The 24,517-nt window shown below is 43.6% G+C and overlaps 1 protein-coding gene across 2 annotated transcripts; it reads right to left on the bottom strand.

Moving 5' to 3' along the window:
* On the bottom strand, positions 1 to 24,517 carry RINT1 (RAD50 interactor 1). Of its 2 annotated transcripts, none has more exons than XM_026701496.2 (16): positions 24,486 to 24,517; positions 22,866 to 23,446; positions 19,926 to 19,996; positions 18,648 to 18,843; positions 15,259 to 15,500; positions 13,019 to 13,192; positions 12,782 to 12,934; positions 12,237 to 12,393; positions 11,348 to 11,458; positions 9,185 to 9,410; positions 7,835 to 7,972; positions 6,930 to 7,129; positions 4,839 to 5,053; positions 3,431 to 3,611; positions 3,222 to 3,340; positions 1 to 1,821 (listed from the first exon to the last, which is right to left on the bottom strand). In XM_026701496.2, exons 2-16 carry the CDS (start codon positions 22,911 to 22,913, stop codon positions 1,599 to 1,601), a joined length of 2,454 nt encoding a protein of 817 aa, XP_026557281.2. In that variant the 5' UTR covers positions 22,914 to 23,446; positions 24,486 to 24,517; the 3' UTR covers positions 1 to 1,598. The 2 variants fall into 2 exon arrangements, with proteins under 2 accessions (XP_026557281.2, XP_026557291.2); XM_026701506.2 differs by having other exon boundaries at positions 19,926 to 19,993.

The raw sequence follows: 24,517 nt of genomic DNA, 5'->3' as shown, positions 1-24,517 counted from the left end.
TTAAGCTTCTTAGCAGTCCTTTTATTTCAGGGAGATAGGTTAAATTTGAATTTTTCCATCAGGAAAAAAAAGTGACATTATGATTAGTTTAGCCATTGCCAGAAGATCATAACCCCAACTTTATAATCAAAAGAAGGAGGGTAATCACATTTATTATCTAGAATAAGAGTGTGTTTAAAGAATTGCACAAATTTCTGTGAAGCCTTTTATCTTATCCGTATTAGAAGTATGCTGGCATTAGGAGCCAAAATAAGTAAAATTTGCCACAGAATGGCATGCAAAGTTTTTTGTCCCTTTTGTCAACATGCTGGTTGTTTCATTCAAAAAGGTAAGAACAGTTTTGCTCTTTTTAAACCCTCCCCGGTGTAATATTGTGTAATATCACAATCTTGGTAACACAAACAGGTTCAGAAGACACCCTAATCTAGCCTAAGCAAGGTTAATCTGAGCTTCCGAGGAGACAATAAAGTGAAATTGGTTGATCTCAGAATTTTTTAAAATACTCCAGCATTTTCCTGTAAGACTGGCTAACCTTTTGGGGCTCCTGTGCCAAAAATTGTACACGCGATTGCACGTTCGCGCTTGCGTGCCAGCACTCAGAAGGCAATTCATGCTTCCCCCCACGCCCCATACGCATGCACACACAATCCCCACCCCCGCCGCTCCCTTACCTGCACTGTGCCTCACAGCTGATTTTCAGCCGGTTTGAGGCCTTTTTCAACCTCCCAGAGGCCAGAGGAAGGCTTCTGCAGACTTTGCAGGCCGAAAACTAAGCCCGTTTCATCACTTCCGGTATTTCCAGAAAAATAGGAAGTGATGAAACAGGGCTAGTTTTCGGCCTGCAAAGCCTACAGAAGACTTTCTCAAGCCTTTGGGAGGCCGAAAAAGGCCTCAAACCGGCTGAAAATCAGCTGTGAGGCGCGTGCATGTGCAGTGAGGTAGGTTTGCCTGCAGCTTGTGTGCCAGCATAAATGGCTCTGCGGGCCACCTGTGGTTCACCATCAAGGCTCTAAGATGACTATTTCTATAATATGGAGCATATGGTAGGATAATTTTTTTCATTGAAAAGAATTTCCCTTGATTACCACAGTCAATTGAGAAAAGGACAGGTGTCACTGACAGTAAACTTGCAACTGAGCATAACAGCCAATATACTAACCAGACTTCATCAAATTTCAAATGTTTCTTTGAAACTGATATATATCCTCATCTTCCTTTAAAGACCCCGTAATCCCTTGCAGGGTGGAGTCTGGGCAACTGAATGGAGCTAGCAGAGTGTTTTAATGGCCGGATGCCCTTCTTGTCACCAATGCGGAGTTTTGTTCAGCAGATATATTCTTGCTGAGCCCAGAAATATCTGCTTAGGATCAAACTCACAGCCTCCTGATTGGGAGGCGAGAGCTCCACCTTTAGGTTTCACATCACTCCGAAACGGTGATATTGATATATATATATATATATATATGGGTTTAATTTCAGTGTTTTTTTTAACATGTTGTTTTCTTTCCAAGGCAATATACTCAAGATCAGGTGAGAACAAGGAGTAATTTCTAAACAATGTAATAGTAATTAGTGTCTCTCCATTCTGTCTGCTTTGATTATCTGCCAGCGTTAGGCCAATTTGTCCTCAAATTAAGGAGGATCTCCACATCCTTTGGAGCTAACTTATAAATTCCAAGTTCGTTTAGCGCTGCCACGGCACTGGGTTGATTTGAATTAGAGGAGATTCCGGTTCTGGTTTCGGTGGCTGTCTGTAGCACGTCTTTCAACAGCAGGGCTGAACCAATGTTTAAGTTCAACACAATACAGGCCTCTTTGATGCTAGACAAGGAGAAACACACACACAAAAAAATCAGTTTTAAACACAAGTTACATTTAACAGCTGTAAGTATGAAAGTTAGTTATAAGTCACTTTTTTCGGTGCCGTTGTAACTTTGAACTTCACTAAACAAATGGTTGTTAAATCGAGGCACTGTATCCTGTAAAGAGCGGTGGAGTTTTGCTGAACTCTTAATTTCAGCAGAGCTAGAACTGAAGGAATCCTTCCTGTCAGGAAGAATGTATCCAAGTCTCTAAATCTGATCTAAATCTCTTATATGTTACTTTTATCCCAGCTGACCCATAAATAAATGTCCACTTGCAGGGTCTTGGACAGGTAAGTAAATGAAAGGGAAATGAGAGATCTTAAATAATGTTTATGACACTGAAACAATGGGTTAATCCTAAAGGTGCTTTCCCCTGTCCCCTTCAAAAGGCAAAACTGCCTTTTTCCACTTGAAGATATTTCGCTTCTCATCCAGGAAGCTTCTTCAGTTCTGACTGAATGGCGGAAGATGGAAGAATTTATATTCCTTGCAGTCCTCTGGACATTAGTATTCTGAGAGTCATTGAGGCCACTTGGAGGTTTATCTGTGCCCTCAATCAGCTAACTAGTGCCAATGGGTGTGGAGCCTTCTGGGAACTGCCGAAAGTACCACGTAGGAGATAGGTAGTGTTTTATTCCTTTCCCTCTGTTGAGAGAGGGCTGTTCAATCTTAATGACCACATGACTGAAAGGAATTTAAATCCTTCCATCACCCACTGTTCATCAGAACTGAAGAAGCTGCTTGGATGAGAAGCGAAACCACTTCAAGGAAAGAAACAAAGTCCAGTTGCCTTTTGAAAAAAAAAAAAAGCACCTGTCAGGATTCTGGCAGTTACCCCATTTAAATAATCAGTCTCAAGCCAAACTCCCAAAATTTCAAAGGATTTATTGAAAGTCAACATGTTGGTATGACCTGGGCATAGCCAACTCTGACACACATAATTCACTGTCATCCTTGACCCTGCTTTCCCCTCTAGGTGTATCATAATTCTTATTCTCCAATGAAACATGTCCATAGCCAAGAGTCATCAATCATGCTCTCCAACTAGATTTCTGCGTGGCAGAAGCTTCAGCCATCTAATTAGTCTTTGAAGAAAATAGGAATGGAATGTACTTTCGATTCCACACTGCTGCCTTTGAAACTACCCGCCCCCCCTTTCTGTTGGCAACTATAAAACATGTACAGAAAATGTTTTATGAGTTGACAGCATCTTTGGGACAGCCGTGACCTGGATGGCTGAGAATCTCCGGAGACGTGGCGTTAATCCCTCTCCCCGCCCCCAAAAAACCCAAGAAGAAAGCTTTGACTCCCACGCAACTCCAAAATAAACGAGAATTTGAGATGTGCCGTACTCACTGTTTGAAATAATTCTCTGGCCGTTTGCAGTAATGGGAAAACAGAGGGAAAAGATTTCGGGTCATGTCGAACTGGAGTTGGGCCGCTCCCCCTTCATTGAAGTGATTGGCTAGAATGACCTATAAAATATATAGAGAACGGAGCAACGTTTAAAACTAGGAGCGTTTTCTTGGCTAAAGTCTTGGCAAGACGCCAGCGACGGTACTGACCTCCTGGTAGATGAACAGATCAACTTGCTCCGCCAGCATTTGCCAGAAGATTTTGAACAAGGTGTAACAAAGCTGCTGCTCTAACTGAAGGAGCCGATCTCTCAGGGTCAGGAGCAAGGGGCAGGCGCTGCTTGATAAGGACATCACGGCTTGTTCGGCCTGGGAAGGCAAGGAGAGCCACCTAAACGGAAGATGCAAAAAACTTTGCTCGAGTTGACCCGTAACTTCCCCTTTTCAATGAAAAATGTCCGGTGCGAAGGACTGGGCCCTCACACTAAGCTGATTTTATACTTCACACCTACAACACGAGTATTCTAATCAACTAACAGCCCTAAATTGGCACTAGAGAGGAGACTAGCAGAATTCAAGAACGGCTGGACTTTGTTTGTGGGAACGTAATGATTCGAGGCTTATTCCACTCTTGACACTGCCTCTCCTTCTCCGACAAATGGTACATTTGGAAAGCATCTGTAAAGCATCATAAAAGGAGAGGCATGCGGCCAACTCCCTCCCTGTTGGGTGCTTTTGACTAGGCCTTTTGCATCCCACCCACCTTATGGGATTCATGTCACCCTTGAAAGCACAGAGAAACCGCCAAGTGGCCTCAACGACTCTCCGAAAGAGGGCTAGTGACCAAAATGACTGCAAGGAATAGAAAACCTTCCATTCTCTACCCTTCAGGTCAGAACTGAAGAAGATTCTTAGATGAGAAGTGAAAGGTCTTCTAGCAAAACAAAGAAGTCCAGTTGCCTTTTGAAAGAAAACACCTTTGCGGCATCAAGTTTATGGTTCGCAGCCTCTTTGCCACTGCCCAGCCATTCTACGAGCTTACAGCTGGACCACATAACCAGTGCCTTGGGGGCACAGAGACAAAAAGCAGAGAATGACAGGCTCTCTTCCTTCCTCATTTCTGTGGCCTTATTGGCTGCGCAACTCCCCAAGCGGGCAGTGATTAATTCAGTTCTACACTTAAAACAACATCGGCGTCACTCTGAAAAGCTTGTTTTCTAGTGGTCTGGAGGGCCCTTTCCCTGTCAACATTCTGTTATGAAAAAAAAGGGGATTTTCAGTGAGATTTTCCCTCCTGCCTGCAAAACTACACATTAAAACTTCTGATTAGAAGCAGCAGCAGCAGCAAAGTTTGATCTAGCAGCACTGATGACGTTACCTAATATGGTAACGAAAGGTCTGCAAGAAAACCACCGAGCTCAGAGAGCTCCAAGGACCCCACAATCCTCCACCTCTTCTTCCTCCTCCTCCTTTCTACAAATCCCTCCCTCTTCTACCACTGATGACGTTACCTAGTATGGTAATGAAAGGTCTGCAAGAAAACCACCGAGCTCAGAGAGCTCCAAGAACCCCCTCATTTCAACCCCGAGCTGCAGATATTCCCCTCTGAGGTTTTTACCTTTCCCTTTTGTATATCTTGGCAACCTCTTTGACCTCATTGAAGACGTGATCTACTTGGCGAGTCAGCATGTCCTGCTTCAATCGTTCCAGGAGCTGGATCATTTCATCGAACACGGAGCTCTCCAGAGAAGCCAGCTTTCCCAACTGCAGCTTGCTTAGCATGTCGCTTTCTGCAGACATTTCCAGGGCAGCCTGCTGAAGCTGTAAAAAAAACTGCCCAAACAACATTGGGAAAGGAGAAAAATGGTATTACCACTAGTCTTCTGAGGATCTTAACTTGTGGTTAGAGCCGTGATGGCGAACCTGTGACATGCGTGCCACAGGTGGCACACAGAGCCATTTGTGCAGGCATGTGAGCCCCAGACAAACTTACCTGCACTGCGCATGTGTGCACCTCACAGCTATTTTTTGGCCTGTTTGAGGCCTTTTTCGCCCTCCTAGGGGCTCGAGGGAAGCCTCTGCAGCCTTTGGAGGCCAAAAAACAGGCCTTCTGGAAATACTGGACATTCTGAAACCAGAACTGATGAAACAGGCCCATTTTTCGGCCTCAAAAGGCTGCAGAGGCTTCCCTTCAGCCCCCAGGAGGATGAAAACAGCCTCAAACGGGCCGAAAATTAGCTGGGAGGTGCGCGCATACGCAGGGAGGGCAGGGTGCATTGCATTGTGGATGCTGGCGCGCACGCGCTTTCGACACATCACAACAAAAAAGGTTCGCCATCATTGGATTAGAGCAACTGTTTTGCATTCAGGAGCTCTGGCAATTCAGTTTAGTAAAAGGAGCTAATGGCAGGGCAGGAAACATGCCAAGAGAATCACTAATGTTAAGGAAGAGAAAACCTCTTTTTAGCTGAGGCTCTCCAGTCTTTATTAACCACATGCCAACAGGAGGTGGAGGCTGAGCCATTCCACAATCCAAATCAATGTTTCTCAACGTTTGGCAACTTTAAGGACTTCAACTCCCAGATTTCCCCAGGCAGCCATGTAAATCAGGGGTCTCCATACCCCGGGCCGTGGACCGGCACCGAGCCACGGCATGCCAGAAACCAGGCTGCACAAATGAGTGGAGCCCCATGCGCCGGATGCAGGCAGCATGTGAAACCATGCCCCCTTCGGTCCGCGGGAAAATCTCTTATGGCACCGGTCCCTGGTGCCCAAAAGGTTGGCGGCCACTGATGTAAATAATGTATAACTATTCAAAAGGTCTAGATTCTAGAGTGTTGCATATTTCTAAGCTGACTTTCTGGACTTATTCAAAGCGAGGACGGTGTCAGGATTCTGGCAGTTACCCCCATTTAAACATGAGTCTTGACCAAACTTCCAAAAGTTCAAAAGGATTTATTGGGAGTTAACATGCTGGCACTGCCTGGGTGTAGCTGACTCTGAGACACATAATTCTCTGTCACCCTTGACCCTGGTTTTTCCCCCACCCCCTGGGTGTATTGTAATTCAGATTCTCCAATGGGACACATCCATAGCCCAGAGTCATCAATCATGCTCTCCAGTTAAAATTTTGTGTGGCATAAACTTCGGTCACCTAGTTACTATCTCTGAAAACATTTATGGAAGGCAGTTTCTGTTTGCAAGCTGCTGCACTGACCTCTCCCTTTCTGTTGACAACTCTAAAAAGACCACAGAAATATTTTATGAGTTGACAGACAGTTTTGGAACAATAATAACCACTCTACCACCCCTGCTTTGGGATTGTGGCCAGTGCCACACTCAAAACATTAGAAGCATTTCTGAGAGAGTAACTTCCTCCTCTATGCCCACCAGGTTTTGTTTGTACGACCAGAATTGAACCCCAAATTTCTGTTGCTCAGTGAGATGTTTGTTAACTGAATTTTGCCCCATTCTGCGACCTTTCTCACCGCCGTTGTTCAGTGAATCCCCACCGTTGCCAATGTTAATACTGTCAATAGCAGGGGTGACGTGACTCAGTTTGGTAGTGCAACGTCTCTGCAAGGAAACTGCCAAGATCAGAGCACACCAAGGATCACGCGGTTACCAATAATTCTTTTCAATCTTTCCTTTGCTTAAAAAGCATTTCGACAATCCGCAAAAGGGCCACCTGTGATCATGCGTTACTTACCACGTTGTCAGCCCAGTCTGCTAGTACTGTGGCAATGTAGTTGACCGCGTTTAGGATCGCGCAGTATCGGAAGGCCAGGGGCGTCCTGGTTTCTTCCTTCATGACTTGAGTGAGTCGGATTCGAAAGTCGTCCACCAGCTCTTTCTGCAATTCCAGGAACTGCAGTTTTCTGGTTGCTATAGGAAGGTGCTTGTATCTATCTACAGAGACAGCGAAGCGTTGGCATTTTGCATACGACAAAAACGCAAGTCCCGTGTTTCCCCGAAAATAAGACCCAAATGGAAAATAAGCCTTAGCATGGCGTTTTTTCAAGATGTTTGTAATATAAGCCCTATCCCAAAAATTAGCCCTAGTTAAGATTGTCAGACAGATGGATGGATTTAGTGCCGTATCTCCCCTCCCTTGTAGCACTGATGATATTGCCCAGTTGGGTCATGAAACATCTGCAAGAAAACCACCAAGCTCAGAGAGCAACAAGGACTCCTCATTTCAACCCTGAGCTACAACTATTCTCCTTTATTGACACCTCTTGAAATCCGATTTCTTCCTTTGACTACTAACAATAGTTGATTCTCTTGTAAAAGATACAGAATGATACAATTCCTGAATTAATAAACATCATCATCTTTTTTTAAAAGACCCCGTAATCCCTTGCGGGGTGGAGTCTTGGGCAATTGAACAGAGCCTAGTGTTTACTGGCCGGATGCCCTTCCTGTCACCAGCGTGGAGTTTTGTTCAGCAGATACATTCTCATTGTGCCCAAAGAGAGAAATATCTGCCTCTACCTAGGATTGAACTCACAATCTCCTGATTGTGAGGCAAGAGCTCCCCCCAGGGCACCGCAACACTCTCTCCTGAATTAATAAAACAACAGAAGGAAAATCCAAACAGTATATGGTCATTACCGGTGATCACCAGAAGCAGAGTCATAAAAGTTTCGGCGCAGTCTGGGACTTTCATTTCATCTACATCAGTGATGTCTTTGTACTGGGAGACCCACGCAGCTTCCGATGAAAGCATGGAGTCCATCTTCTGAAGAGCGACTGTGAGGTGGACACAACAATGAAAATAGCACAAGGGTCTCCAAACTTGGCCAGTTTAAGGCTGGTGGACTTCAACTCCCAGAATTCCTGAGCTGAGAGGAGGAGGAATTCTGGGACTTGAAGTCCACCAGTCTTCAAGCTGTCAAGTTTGAAAGACCCCTGAAATAACAGCTCGTTCACAAGTGCAACTAAGAAGAAAAAGCTCAGTCCTAAAATGAAGCGCCAGCTATTTTATTTTATTTTTTAAAGAAAAGCCCAAATGCAGACAATATGGTGCATAATGTTACATTTCAGGTAGTCCTCGACTTACGACTGCCGTTGAGCTCAACATTTCTGCTGCTAAGTGAAAAATTTGCGAAGTGTATTTTGCTCCAGTTTTCATGCCAAGGGAATCACTACAGTTGTTATTAGTCACACGGCTGTTAAGTAGATTCTGGCTTCCTCACGGAAACTTTGGTCAGAAAGTCGCAAAAGGGGATCACATGATCCCGGGACTCTGCCACTGTCATAAATACGAGTCAGTTGCCAAGCATCTCCATTTTGTGGGGATGCTGCAACTGTCTTATGTGTGAAAAATGGTTTTAAATTGCTTTTTTTCGGTGCAGTTGAGCCTTCGAACAGTCACTAAATGAAGTGTTGTAAGTCCAGGACTACCTATATTTGATTAGACTCGGGGTAGCTTATTGCCCAGGGGAGAGGTGTCGAACTCTAGACCCGCAGGCCAGATTTGACCCGTGGGGGGCTTACAACTCGCCTGGCGGAGCCAGCTTGGAAATTTCAAAGGACCGGCCCGTGGTGCCTCTGCTGGCCAAAATGGGGCATGCCCCCCCCTTCATGAAATCCCCCCATGGTCTGTTTTTGGCCAGCAGTGCTGCAGGAGGCCGTGGAGGCTAAAAATGGGGTGCTCCCGCATCCCATTTTGGCCAGCAGACTGCTACAGGAGGCTACAGGAGGCCCAAAATGGGACCCCCCCATACCCCGTTTTGCAGAGTGCTGTAGGAAGCCATGGGGGCCAAAAACGGGACACTCCCACAACCCGTTTTGCCCAGCAGAGTGCTACAGGAGGGGTCCGTCCCGTCTCCACCACTCCCTGCTCCCGCCGCCCCCCACTTGCTGGCCTGCAGAGGACAACTACAATGCTGATCCGCCCCTCGAAGAAATCCAGGGGAAAGGAAAAGAGGGTTGGGATTGTTTTACTCCAAGGCCTCTTACATTTTCTCTCTACAGTTAACCACCTCTGAAAGTAGGTTTCCTCCGACAAAATGTGCAGGCAGCTGGGGAGGCTGCTGAGGTACCCGTGAATGCCGTGCAGCTCTCTTTCGAAGAGAAGGATCTCGTCCACCAGGTGACAGAAGAGGTTGTCGTCATACAGCATGCAAGGGATCTCGGCGTCCAGCTTCTCCAGAATGAGCATCACCAAAGCGCGGGAAAACTCCAACTGTAAGAAGCAGAGAGAGCAAATGGAAAGATAAATAATAGGCGGCGCTTCTTGCAGGTTGTCCTTGACTTACCACAGTTCGTTTAGGGACTGTTCAAACTTGTGACGGCAAGGGATTTACCCTTATGACCGTTGCCGCATATCCCCAATGGTCCAAGTTCAGACAAAACTCTTACACACTGGAGAATGTTGCAAACTAGGAACAGGACCGAAAGTGAAGACAAGTAGTCCTCCACTTACAACAGTGTACTTCAGGGGCTGTTCAAAGTTACAACGGCACGGAAAAAAAAGAAACTTATGGCCATTTTGTCAACATCAAATATTTCTCTGGTCCTTTTAGAGTTGCCAACAGAAAGGGAGAGGTCAGTGCAGCAGCTTGCAAAACCGAAACTGCATTCCATAAATGTTTTCAGAGATAGTAACTAGGTGACCGAAGTTTCTGCCTGTAAAATTCTAACTGGAGAGCATGATTGATGACTCTGGGCTATGGATGTGTCCCATTGGAGAATATGAATTACGATACTCCCAGGGGGTGGGGTGGGGGAAACCAGGGTCAAGGGTGACAATGAATGATGTGTCTCAGAGCCGGCTACACCCAGACAGTACCGGACATGTTAACTCCCAATAAATCCTTTTGAAGTTTTGGAAGTTTGGCTCGACTCATGATTTAAATGGGGGGACCTGCCGGAATCCTGACACGTTTCTCACACTTGCAACTGTCGCAGCATCTCTACAGTCACACAACCAAAATCTGGATGCTTGCCAACCGGTTCATATTTATGATGGTGGCAGTATCCCGGGGTCATGTGATTTGCGACCTTCTGACCAGCAAAGTCAATGGGAGAAGTCAGATTCATTAACAACCGTGGTACTAACTTAACAACTGCCGTCATTCACTTAACAACAGTGGCAAGAAAGGTCGTAAACAGGGCAAAACTCACTCAACAAATGTTTCACAGCAATATAGATTTGGGACTCAGTTGTAGTGTCAAGGACTGCCTATAGTACAGGGGTGTCAAACTCAATTTCATTGAGGGCCCCATCAGGGCTGTGGTTGACCTCCGGGTGGGGAGGGGGGGCGCATGGCTGACTGGGTGGGCATGGCCAGCTTGACACCACTCCCCAAACTGCTGGCCTGTTTCCTCTTCGCATTGGGTAGGCCTGCTGTGGTTCGCTGGCAGCCTGTGCAGACGGCAGCGGAATTGGACAGTGGGGAAGAACAGGGACCAGTCTGGAGAGGACTCGGACAAGGGTTCTGCGTCTGATACAGAGATGGGGCCAGGACCATCTGAGAGTGGGGTGCTGACTCCAGAGCCTCTGCAATCTGGCAGCAGCAAGGCAGAGGAAGAAGGGGAGCCTATTCCCAGTGCGCGTGTGCATAGAGCTGCCAGAAGGCAAGAGCAGCTAAGACAAAAGGGGTGACTCAGGAGTAAGGCTTGGAGGTGATTGCCCCACCCCAAAGGTATAAACGAAGGGCAAAGGTAGGGAAACCTTTGCAGGAAGCAATGTTGTTTGCTCTGTTCGGATTAAACCTTGAAGCTCTGTGTGGACTCTGTACTTTGATTGGTTTTTTACAGTTCATTTGGCATTTTAGTTGTTGGCAGCAATTCAAAGGAGAGAAAGGTGGGTGCTTATCTCAAGGAACTGTTTGGGACTCATTACGGGCTGGGAATGAAAATAATTCCCAGCGTTGAAATAAAACAAGAGTTTTTTGGACTAAGCGTGTGCTTAATTATGGTCTCAGGAAGTCTTGGTCAGAACAAGACCGGGCCGAAGCGAAGTGAGCTGTCTCATTACATTTTCCAGGACATCCCCACGAGACGGATCCCACCACATCCCAGGCTGGATCTGGCCCATGGGCCTTGTGTTTGACATGTTTGACACCCCTGCTGTAGTACAATGGCTGTTGATCTGTAAGAAAAACAAGAGAGGTTTACCCTGGCGTTCACAGAGGTGCCTGCTTTATCCAATATAGGCTGAACTTTGTCTTCAAGAAATGACACGTGGTTTCCAATCCACATCAACACTTGGGTTAGATACCACTCGGGCTTCAGAAGGGAAAAAAAAATCATGCAGAATCAGAGAAAAAGTTGTGCGGTGCTCAGTCAAAGTTACAATTCTATCAGCAACATCATGCCCAACCTCAACGGCATCCAACCTTGGCAACTTTAAGACCTGTGGACTTCAACTCCCAGAATTCCCCAGTCAGCCATTGCTAACTTCCACTCTGCACATTCTTGGCTGGGCCACAGAACCATCATGGAGCGAGTGATTATTATTTATTATTAGCATATGGTGTTGCTACACTAGGCAGGAGACCACAATGATATTACAGAGTGATTGTTTGGCTTGCCAAGGTACTATCATGCCCCTGTCAGAGAATGAATCCGAGGAGGAAGATAAACAGTTGAAAGGGAGCGGGTGTGTGGCTCTGTTGGCTGTGGAGGAAACTGGGGAAGGGCAAAGTCCGGCTGGGCAGAGCAGGGAAGAGGTAGAACAAGGGAGAGGGAGTTCAGAGGAAGACCCAGGCCCACCCCCTCTTTATCCTAGTGCATGCAGGGAGGAACAGAGAAGAGAGCAACGTAGGTTGTGTGGCTTACGGGGGAGGAAAGGGCCCTGATTCCCTTCATTAGCCACAACTGGGAATAAGAGTTTAAAAGAGATGCATGCTGACTGCAGCAGCTGCTGGGAGCAAACGTGCGTTTATCTTGTGTTGACTTTGGTTATCTGCGTTCCTGGCATCCTCCCAACCAGGTTGCAATCTTTGCAGAGTGAGGATTTAAAAAGAGAACCTGTAAGAAAAGGATTTCCACATCAAGGCCATACCTTGCTCAAGACGTTGGTTTGCCGATTCCCCGTGAAATGGTATTTGAATCTTTTCTGAAGGGGAGCCAGCATGATCTGCATAGGTAGTATAATGGGTGGAGTTGGCAGAAGGAAGTATTTTTCCGGCAGCTGCTTCGGTTTGGTTAATAGTTCGTCCCTGAGATTATTATGCGTTAAGGTACAATAGGGTGAGGATACATCCAAGGGCTTCCAGACATAGGATGGAATCAGAGTCCACGAAAACAAGCAAAATGCATTTCACTTTTTATAAGAAAAAAACTCTTCCCCCACCCCGCGATGTAACAAAAAATTAAATACTCTTATTATTTGCCTGAACAAAAAGCCAGCTCAATCCTCCTCTGATTCAGCTGCTGGACGAGCCGGCAGTCAACAGGCCACAACACAACATCTTACGATGGGTTTTGGCTGAAATTTGGATATCCATGACTCTACATTCTATAAAGAATTACACAGACAATTCTGCAATTAAGCAAACACAAACGAGACACTTCTTTTTTTGTTTAAAAATCGCTTAAGAAGGATACGATAGCTGCAGTTTGAGGAGCTGAGAAAACAGGGCCTCGAAGTTACTGTATATTTCTGTGGCGTTGGCCGAGGAAGGAGCCAGGCCCAAAGCTTTGGATTGAGCTGGTCCAATGAATGGCCAGTACAGCTGAGTCAGGGTCTCTTCAAAGTCACTGCAAAAAAAGACGAGCATATTGTACTGCCATGACTCAGCGATCCAAAGGAAGCCTAAGACAATTGCTGGGACATTTTCCTACCTGGACAATTTGTCTTTCAGGATCTTGTGCCAGAATTGAATAGTAGATCTTATAAAAGTTAAGAGATGTGAGCAGGAGGATTCTTGAAGCTTGATATCTAATTCAGCCATGGATGCCAGGGCAGTAGCCGCCTCGGGCACGTTGTTAGTCATTAGATACTGCTGGATGTTGTCACTAGCAAAACAAAGAGAGGGAGAGAGAGAAAAAAACAGTGGACAAATGAGCAGAGATTATATACAGTGTGTGATACTGCCGGCAGCTAAAAATAATCAAATGAAACCAAAATAGAATTACTGATAGAAGAGAGTATTTGTTGCTCAGGGTTGAACTCCGAAGTCCTTGGTACTCTCTGAGCTTGGTGTTTTTTTTGCAGACATTTCATGACCCAACTAGGTAACATCATCAGTGTCAGCAATGAAACATCTGCAAGAAAACCACCAAGCTCAGAGAACACTTCCTAAGATAGAATTTACCTATGTAAAAAAAAAAACATGGCCATTGCTTCTAAATGGAAGTAAAAAAAAAATCACAAAACTAACTTAATCATGTTAGGATCCCGAATGCTGGAGGCAAAGACTATTACTATAAACTACATAAACAAATCAAAGAAATTCAAACATATATTCACATATAAAATGGAAAATGTATATTCATGTTTCTGTTCTGTGCCCTCTCCTATATATTGCTACTTTTGATTTGGAAGCTTACCAATAATACAAAAACACAGATCAGTTTAAAATAAATATGTTTACAAACTGATAAGTCATCAGCTAAAATAATTTAAATCCAAGAAAACCAGAGAGAAAAGGAGAGAGAGAAAGAACTCTGTAAAAAAGTTTTGCAATGTGCATAGATCCAAGAGAATTCGAAGTTCTCTACAACATCCTTTCCTTCTTTTACTATCATTTTAATCCTTATCTTACAGTCTGTGGACAGCTGCTTCAGAATCTTTAAGACAGCTACTCTTAATATTAACTAAATATTAGAATTTTAGAAGAAATGAGCAATACATTCAAAATTCCTTTTTTTCCTTTTGGCAGAATTCTGTTTTTAGACAAACCTTTCATTTTCCAAAGGATTTACTTACTTTATTGACACTAATAAAATTGTAATTTATTGAATATTTCTGTATACGTGTTCACTTGCAGTATACATTTTTAAAATTAATATGTACAGGGGAACTTCAAGTCCATTACTATGATCACCATCTTCATCTTTTGATCATAACCCAAAGACATCCATAAAGAAATAAATGCCCAACTTCCAAGCTCCAATATCATGGAGATATTATGCATAGTATTTGGACTGTTATTAATGCTTTTATTACTCTTTTCATTTGTGACTGTGTTTTATTTTGATTGGAAAGTAGAATTGTTCTGTCATTGACAATTTACCAATCACAGGTGAAACTTGTTTGACACCACTAAGAAATGTACATTTGAACTCTAACAGTTACATCTTCTATATATAAAAGTGAAATACCCCTCACGCATCCTCACAAAATCTCCAGAACAGTAAAGCCTACAAACTTGAAATTTGGCCAGTATCTTCCTCTTGGCTCCTAGGTGCTCGCTAAGAAAGGATTTTTCGGAATGACCATCAGAGTATTAGGATTTCCTATATTATTATTATTATTAACACGCTCTGACGCTAAGTTCTACTCCCTCTTCCCACCTAAAAAGAAATCTGTTCCAAATACAAAACACAAGCAGAGGAGTTGAGTTTCAGTTTTACTTTCACAGCACCAAGCAGCTTTAGTACAGAACAGCTGAGCTAAGCCACGTCCAGGCTCCTTGCTGTCTCCTTCTTGCTTACACAACAAATACTGTTTCAGTTTCCAAACATCCCTCAACTTTTTCACACACTGACAGGACGCTAGCCAGATGAATACTGATGAATGCTGGCAGGAAGAGGCAGAATTCCCCCCCCCCCCCCGCCCTTATTTTCCTCCCCAAGGACACAGCCCAACCACAGAGTTTTGTAGTGAAGCATGGGTATCGAGCTAGTTTATAACTTTATTTCAAGGTTTAATTTGGATTCCTCTGTTAAAAAGTGACCTGTGCATATAGGATTCAGAAGTCATTGTTTTTCATCTGGGTTATGTACTCAGAAGTCCCTTAAAAAAAATCTACAAAACAGCTTTTTGGGAAAACATATCTGCATTTTTTATATGCTCTTTATATAAGTATTCCGTGGCATTACGCCGAAATCATATGAAATGACTTGCAAACATTCTTTACCTTAATTCTTCTACTTGTGAAATCTGTTTTAAATAAGCGAGGTGCCTTTCAACTTCTTTTATTTGACTTATCAAGGCACCGAATTCCTCCATCCAAGGGCTGGAGGTCAACAGGTGGTTATTCACCAAATCGGACAAAATCCTCTCGCTCTCCAGCAGCTGATAGAGAGAGACCTTCGAATCTTCTGCGTTCTGCAACGCCTTCTGGATTCTTTTGGGAACCTCTGAGGAAACAGTGAGGACCTGGGTCGATGTGAGAGGAAGCAGACTGTTATCCAGACGGTCCTTGACTTAAGACCGCGTTTGAGGCCCCCTCCCCCATTTTTGTGGCTCAGTGAGACATTTGTTAAGTGGGTGTTCATCTCCGTTACAAAGCCGAAGAAGCAGCACTGTCCGAAGACGTCTCCGTGGTCATGTGGCCGGCATGACTAAATGCCGAAGGCGCACGAAATGCTGTTCCCTTCCCACCAAATGGGTCCCTATTTTTCTACTTGCATTTTTAACGTGTTTTCGAACTGCTAGGTTGGCAGAAGCTGGGGCAAGTAACGGGAGTTCACTCTGTTAGGAATAACATAGGTTACCTAACGTAGTTTGGGTAAAATAATATATATAAACTATGATAGTAAGTTTAAGTGTGTGTCACTTTAAACAGCAAAGCATGTAATTTTGGGTGCGGTTGTAAAACCGCCATAAGAGGGAGCAAGAGAACCTGCTGGATTGCTGACAATTGCTGACTTTACTGGATTGATGGTTTGTTAACTACGTGTTCCCTACTGCTGAGTTGCTGAACGTTGAAGGAAGCAAGGAGGTTTGACTTCTTCGTATCTCTACTGCGAGGAGATATATTACTGGACTGATATTTGTAAGTTTACTGACCTCTTTTTTGACACTAGACTTTGCAACTGAATAAATCCCTGGAGGGACTGAATTAGTGAATGATATATGGACTGTTTTTGACTATACTAAAACTATTACTGGAATAAACTATTTAACTAGCACAGTGTATCTGTTTTACTGAGTGTAAGCTACAAAAACGTTTATCTCACATATTTTGCCTGCCTGCCTGACTGTCGTGCAATTCTGCTAGGGTGTATCCCTAACACACTCCATTACGCGGCACTAGGGATTCGAACCGCTGAACTGCCGAACTTATCAACAAGCTCAGAATCTTAGCCACTGAGCCACTGTGTCTCCTTAACAGTCCAATATATGTTACTTTAAAAACAGCCTTTCCACTTTTAATTAATTAAAAATCATATGCACTGGCCCCATGGCTGATTTTCTGCCCAGGTAATCCTCAAATTACAACCACAATTAAGCCCATTGCTACGCAAGGCAGTTAAGTGAGATGTGCCCCCGTTTTATGACCTTTCTCGCTACAGTTATTAAATTAATCACTGAGTGAATCAGATGGTCATTGACTGAATCTGGCTTTCCCCCACTGACTGTGTTTGTCGGAAGCTGACTGGGAAGGTTACATATACAGGTAGTCTGTCAACTCATATTTCTATGGTCTTTTTAGAGTTGCCAACAGAAAGGGAGGAGGGAGCAATGCAGCATCTCGGAAACCAAAAGTGCATTCCATAAATTTTTTTCAAGGATAGTAACTAGGTGACTGAAATTTCTGCCGTACAAAATTCTAACTGGAGAGCATGATTGATGACTCTGGGCTATGGATGTGTCCCATTGGAGAATATGAATTATGAAACACCCAGAGAGGTGAGGGGAAAACCAGGGTCAAGGGTGACAATGAATGATGTGCCTCAGAGTTGGCTACACTCAGGCAGTGCCGGCATGTTTACTCCCAATAAATCCTGTTTAGTTTTGGAAGTTTGGCTCGAGACTCATGATTTAAATGGGGGTAACTGCTGGAATCCTTGACTTACAACTGTTGGTTTAGTGACCGTTTAGTGAAAAATTGTGACTTATGACCATTTTTCACACTTATGACCTTTACAGCATCCCTATGATCAAAATTCAGCCGCCTGGCAACCTGGTTTATGACAGTTATAGAATTCCAGGGGGGGTGGTGGTGTCACGTGATCCTGTTTTGCGACCGCCTGACAAGCAAAGTCAACAAGAAAGCCAGGTTCGCCCAACAACCGGGTTGCTAACTTATCAACCACAGGGATTCACTTAACAATGGTGGGAAGAAAAGTCATAAAATGGGGACGAAACTCACTTAACCAATGTCTCACTCAGCAACAGAAATTTGGGGCTCAATTGTGGTCGTAAAGCGAGGACTACCTTGTAGTGATCGCATGACCCCAAGATAGTGCAGCTGTCACATATATGTGCCAGTTGCTAAGGGGATGAATTTTGATCACATGACCCTGGGAATGCTGCAGTGGTCATTAGTGTGAAAACTGGTCATAAGGTCACTGGAAAAAAAGGCCACATTTTTCAGCGTCGTCGTAAATCCAGTCACTAAAGAAATGGTTGTAAACCAAAGGCAGTCTGTATACGTTCAAATATTATTTGTAATACGTGAACAAGTGCCAAGCCTTGCAGAATGCTGCCCTATAATACTATATTTAGAGTGAAACTAGCTGGAAACTTTCTAAAAAGTGCACTCTTTTTTCTTAAAGCAGGGACCTCCAAACTTGGCCACTTTTAAGACTTGTGGACTTCAATTCCCAGAATTCCTCAGCCTGCCATGCTGTCTGGGGAATTCTGGGAGTTGGAAGTCCACAAGTCTTAAAGTTGCCAAGTTTGGAAATAACAGATAATCAGAGGTGGAAGGGATCTTATAGGTCATCTAGACCAACCCCCTGCCCAAGCAGGAGACCCTACACCATTTCTGACAGATGGGAGTCCAATATCTTCTTGAAAGCCTCCAGGGATGAAGCTCCCACAACTTCCAAGGGCAACTTCTGTTCCATTGGTTGATTGTTCTCATTGTCAGAAAGTTTCTCCTTATTTCCAGGTTAAATCTCTCCTTGACCAGTTGTCATCCATTACTCCTTGTATGGCCTTTGGGTGCTTTAGAGAATAGCTTGACCCCTTCCTCTTTGTGGCAGCCCCTCAAATATTGGAAGGCTGCTATCATGTTTCCCCTGGTCCTTCTCTTCACTAGACTAGCTAGTTCCTGTAACTGTTCTTCATATGTTTTAGCCTCCAGTCCCCTCATCATCCTGGTTGCTCTTCTCTGCACTTTTTCTAGAGTCTCAACATCTTTTTTATAGTGTAGTGAACAAAATTGATGCAGCACTCAAGGTGTGGCTTTACTAAGGCTTTATAGAGTGGTATTGGTACCTCACTTGATCTCGATTGTATCCCTCTGTTAATGCAACTTAGGATTGCATTAGCTTTTTGGGCTGCAGATCCCTGACTTAAAGCATTTAAACACCCCTTCCTTTCCCCACCCCCCCAAAAAAAATTAGAACTCACCTGTTCTTCTAATTTCATCTTGTTTTTAGACAACTGGTCAATCAACTGGCCAAGCTTGCTTAACGAGTCGTAATCGTTTCCAACGTTCCTTTCTATGAATTCGGACACATGGAATGGGATGTCACAGGTCTCGGGATCTTTAGGAATCCTTTTGTTTCCAGTGTTCAAGTTTTCCACTTCCGCATGATCCGTGGTACTAATTTAACAAGTTGATTATTAATATACAATAGCCCAAGCAATGGCAAAGATGAGTGCAAACACCAAACAGCACTTGCAAAAGGCGTAGGAAGAGCTCAGTAAAATTAGTAAAAGCCCACAGGCAAATGCAAACTTGAACAACCATGGCACAGGTATCAAACTTGCGACGTCACATTGTCATTATGTGACGTATCACAACCTTCCCCCTGCCTTTCCTTAAACTGGGGGTGGGCATGGCCAGCGCATGACACTTCCGGCCTGCGGGCAAAGAGTTTGACACCCCTGAATTATGGCAATGTATGGCAAGCAATCTTTATATCCGTGATGGTGAACCTATGGCAATTTCTCCTTAGTTCTAGGTTGCTTCTCTCCTTGATTAGTTTTTCCATCCATTGCTTCTTGCCCATCATTCAGGTGCTTTGGAGAATAGCTTGACTCCCTCTTCTCAGTCCCATTTCTAAAATTGCCTATTTAATGGAGAAAATGGGCTTGGTTCCCAGTAATGAAAAGAATAATTCCTTCATGCTAAGATTTAAAACCAAGATAAATTTTCACTGAGCAACGGACTGAATTTGCCAAGAGTTCTACCCATTCTGCTGATGGAAAGGCAACTTCTGCCTAAAACAGAGTATTTGCTTAGCACTGCCAGGATGGAAGAAGAATGATGTGGTGGCCTAGAGGTGGAGCTCTCATCTCACAATCAGGAAGCTGTGAGTTCGATCCTAGGTAGAAGCAGATATTTCTCTCTCTGGGCACAATGAGAATATATCTCCTGAATAAAACGCAGCATTGGCAACAGGAAGGGCATCCGGCCAGGAAACACTCGGCTCCATTCAGTTGCCCAGACTCCACCCCGCAACAGATTATGGTGTCATTAAAATGACTGCCAGGAGGGAAGAAATATCTAGCTGTGGCTTGTTTCTTGTTTATCTTATTCTGGAAAGAAATGTATTATTTTTTACGTAGGAGGGCATTAGTGGCGTTTTCCCAACTGTTAGTTGGTTGCATTGCTCAAATTCCTCTTCCATCAGGATACTACTACCTGTAACTATGCCAATATTCTTCTCTGTAGGAACTCACCAACACTTGTCAGCTTCTACAGGAGGTTCTGCTTCTTCTCCTTCTTCCTCCTCCTCTTTGCTGGGTTCCTCCTAAGAAAGGAATGTATATTTGTCAGTTTGGATTGCACTTAGCTTTCTGGAACAACTAAAATAGCTTTTTCTCTTCTCAACCAAAGCCTCCAAATGTGTCTGATCACCTCCCAGAACAGCCAATAGCTCTGATTTGGGAGCACGGTGATTCACGTGGTTAGGACAATCAGCAGGGCTCGCGTTTGAGACCTGGTTGCTACTGTGCCGTAGAGGTGAGCTCCCGTCAGTCGCTCCAGCTCCTACTGAGCCAGCAGTTTGAAAGCGAGTGACTGTGAGTAGATAAATAGGTACAACTTTGATAGGCAACTTAAACAGAGGCATGAAAGATGTCCCTAACTGGGCAATGGTGATGCCACAGCTGATCCTCTCACCATGGACATGTTTCGGTAGCAATATGTCAATTGCAGCTCTTGACGATTCTAAAAATGTGTCCTAGGTCACTTTTTTTTCAGTGCTGTTGTAACTTTGAACGTTCACTAAACAAAATTTGTAAGCCAAGGATCTGGCATTTCAGACTTCAGGCAAACAAAGAGCTGTTGTAACTGGGAGGAAAAATTGTCCATCTTTTTAAAAATCTCTGTGCCCGTTATTGTGATGACCCGGGGCGTGACACAAAGGCAACACAGTCAGATAATCAGTAGGAGTCCCTTTATTAGCTCCAACTTTGCCCCAATATCCTGGCTTCCTTCTGGGCTGGAGATAAACTCTCCCAGAAACAGCCTTTGGCTGCAGAGAATCAAGTCCAAAACATGGTCAACAAAAACTGTAACTTTAAGTCCCATCAAGGCAAAATGAGGTAATTAGTTCGACAGGGCAGGAGCAAGAATTCCAGACGCCACAGTAATAATTCAACACAGTTGGGAGGATGCCAGGAATGCAGATAACCAAAGTCAACACAGGATAAACTCATGTTTGCTCCCAGAAGCTGCTGCAGTCAGCATGCATTTCTTTTAAACTCTCATTCCCAGTTGTGGCTAATGAAGGGAATCAGGGCCCTTTCCTCCCCCGTAAGCCACACAACCCACGTTGCTCTCTTCTCTGTTCCTCTCTGCGTGCCCTAGGGTGAAGAAGGGCGGGCCTGGTTCTTCCTCTGAACTCCCTCTTCCTTGTTCTACCTCTTCCCTGCTCTGCCCAGATGGACTTTGATCTTCCCCAGTTTCCTCCACAGCCAACGGAGCCATACTTCCACTCTCTGTCAGCTGTTTGTCTTCCTCTTCAGATTCAGACTCTGACAGGGGCATGACAATTATGTTTTTCAGCTTTTATCGTGTTAAAGAAAAGCAACCAGCTTTTAAAGTAGACTACAATGAAGTGGTCCATTTTGCTTTAAAAATAAGGTTAAAATTATAATATAGGTATTCAATAATATTATGGAGACTGAATTGTACGAGATTAGTGTAAATCAGCACACCTTAAACTGATCATCTTGTGCCAGAACAAAAAACAGATGGAACTTTAGTATTTCCAATAAAAAAGAGTTCACATTCCCTGATATCATACAAAACAGGCAGTAATTCTGTTTCTGTCCAATGTTTCAAAGATCCACCTGTGAACAGGTGAATATTCTCTATATTCTTCTACTGTATCCAAAGCTGTATAGTTAGATCCAGTATGTCCCCTATCCTCGACTTACAATGGTTCATTTAGTGACCATTCAAAGTTACAACGGCACTGAAAAAAGGGACTTAGGACTGTTTTTCACTCTTACAACCTTTGCAGCATTCCCATGATCATGGGATCAAAATTCAGATACTTGGCAACTGATTCGTACTTATGACCGTTGCTCTTGTCTTGGGCTATGGGATCACCTTTTGCGACTTTCTGACAAGCAAATTCAACGGGGAAGCTGGATTCATTTAACAACCAGGTTGCTAACTTATCAACTGCAGTGATTCCCTTGACAAATGTGGCAGGAAATGTCGTACAATGGGGCAAAGCTCAGCGAACCACCAGCTCACTTAGCAACAGAAACTTTGGGATTAATTGTGGTCATAGGTTGAGGACTTACCTGTGCTATTTTTCTCTTCTCCCAAATCTCTAAACTATTTATTGGATGTCTCTTTAAACATTGCTCATTCAAGTTAACCAATGCATGATAGCCATAAACCAAGATGCCCTGTACACAGAAATGCAAATTATTATTATTTTTGGTCTTTTATGACCCCGGTAATCCCTTGCATCAGGATGGAGTTGGGGCAGCTGAATGGTGCTGAATGTTTTACTGGCTGGGTGCCCTTCCTGCTGTCAATGTGGTATTCACAGCCGATATATTCTCATTGTGCCCAGAGAAATACCTGCCTTTACCTAGGATTGAACTCAGGGTATACCCACCCACCCACATATAGACATTTCTGTGAGTGGTGCGGTGGCCTAGAGGTGGAATTCTCACCTCACAATCAGGAGGCTTTGAGTTCGATTCTAGGTAGAAGCAGATATATCTCTCTCTCTCTCTCTCTCTCTATGTAGGTCTGGGTGTTTTCGGGTCTTTTCCCGTGTAAGATTAAGAGTATCTTGGCGACATTTTGGCGGGTCCCACTCGCCAATCTCAGGTTGAGCCGGCTTCGTGCTTGCACTGGCACGGCCGAAAGCACCAGCCTGAGATTGGTGAGTGGACCTCGCCGAAATGTCGCCAAGATACTCTTAATCTTACACGGGAAAAGACCTGAACACACCTAGACCTACATACCTGTACCCGTGAAAATCTACAAAAACAAATATATCTATATCTATCTATCTATCTATCTATCTATCTATCTATCTATCTATCTATCTATCTATCTATCTATCTATGAAATTCAACTCTAAGAAGTATCAGCAATACATATGGAACAGAGAGAAAAACTAAAAGGTACAAAAAAACGTCACCTACCTCAGTAAATGCCAATGATTCGGCAGTTTTAATTCCTGATTGTGCCATTTCCAATTCAGCAAATGGTTTTAAGTTTTGGATGAATTTTTAAAAAAGGCTCAGTAATATGACCAAAGTGTCAAATATCAAATGTCCCACAGGACAAACTGTTTTAGATATAATCAGAAGGCCCGGACAAGATTTAAAGAAAGCATGAAGCCAATGTCTGTGTTTATAATCTCTGCTAATTCAGTCTGTTAGAATTGTATTGCTAGCTTCACTCAGTCAAGATGAGCATGGAATGTATAAGATTAATCGAAGCAAATATATAGAACCATCAGAACACATAATGGCACTTTGGAACTGTTGTCTGGCTCCGGTGGTTGTTTTCCCAATGTTTTAATATGTGTTGTTGGTTTTGTCCAAAACATCCATGACGAACAACTGCCAACCACATAGCAACTGAAGTCTCTAATCCATATGTTCTTGTTTCTTTTATCTTCTTATGCATTCTTTTTTTCCCCTGGGTTTTCCAACAGTCCATAATTCTTCCACTTGCCTTAAAGAGTCATATTCCTTAATGGGTCGGCCTTTGTTTTCATCTAGGGGAAAAAATAATAATTGTTCATAAATATGAAGACATCAATGTTGTCTCCCAGATATTATTCAATGTGGAACTATTCTACTTAGGCAAAAATATGTATAAGAGAACATGGTACACAGTATGAAAATAACTGTATGGGATTTTTTTGCTGTAATTGTATACTGTATATACTATAATTATATACCATAATTATATACCTTCCAGGCACCACTCAACTACATGAATGATAAACAAGAGCAAAATCTGAACCATCCAGGATGGGTTCTTGCAATCTAAGGTTAGAAACAAGAGTGATTTCATCATCTGTATATTAAAGAAAGAGAGAAAGAGAGAGAGAGAGAGAGAATTCTGGGAGTTGAAGTACACAAGTCTTAAAGCTTCCAAGTTTGAAGACTCTTGCTATGGATAGATAGATGGATGGATGGATGCATTGATATAGATACAGATATACTTATATACATACCGGTGCACAAATACACACATGCACAAATATAAGTGTATACACACACACATATTTTGATATATTTATACACACAGACATATAAACACACACACACATATGCATCAGAATTTCATTTTTTTCTGGTTTAATATTTTTTAAGAATTTCACTTTTTGATGTGTGCCAGTGTGTTCCCAAAAAGAGTGACAGTAAAGGTTATCTTATAAGGGTGTTCAGAATATACCCTATTTGATTTACTAAATTTAAAAAACTGGCAATATATAATTGCACGCATTTCTCCCTGTGATCCTGATCGTAACTGTTGTCTTTTATTCCCCTTTTTATGATTTCACCTTGCAGGTCAAATCAATCAATAAGTCAATTTTAAAAAAATAACGGCCTGGCCTGGCAATCCCCACGAAGGAGCCCCTTAAGGAGCAGAAAGAGGGGCTGAGCACCCTGGGACGCGGACGGTTGGGTGGAGGCATCCAGAGGTCCGCAAAACTCGCTTAATACCCTCTTCCCGGGCAGAAGGGAACAGGAAACGAGGGGAAAGGTCGTGGGAATGCAAAACCCGGGCAAGAGAAGCTAACTCACCTCCGCGTGTCAGCATAAGTCACGCCTCCTCC

The sequence above is a fragment of the Pseudonaja textilis genome, chromosome 5 (assembly GCF_049901715.1).
Source record: "Pseudonaja textilis isolate UNSWEBS1 chromosome 5, rPseTex1.2, whole genome shotgun sequence".
NCBI lineage: Eukaryota > Metazoa > Chordata > Lepidosauria > Squamata > Elapidae > Pseudonaja > Pseudonaja textilis.
Note: the sequence above shows the minus strand (reverse complement) of the source record. Positions and strands in the feature narration are given on the sequence as shown.

Excerpts from the sequence above, each read along its gene's own strand:
- RINT1 (XM_026701496.2), bottom strand. The coding sequence starts at position 22,913 with ATGGCACAATCAGGAATTAAAACTGCCGAATCATTGGCATTTACTGAG. Across the intron at positions 15,501-18,647 it reads AGATGAAATTAGAAGAACAG|GTCCTCACTGTTTCCTCAGA; the intron begins GTGAGTTCTAAT and ends ACATCGACCCAG. Across the intron at positions 13,193-15,258 it reads TCACAAGTAGAAGAATTAAG|TGACAACATCCAGCAGTATC; the intron begins GTAAAGAATGTT and ends TTGTTTTGCTAG.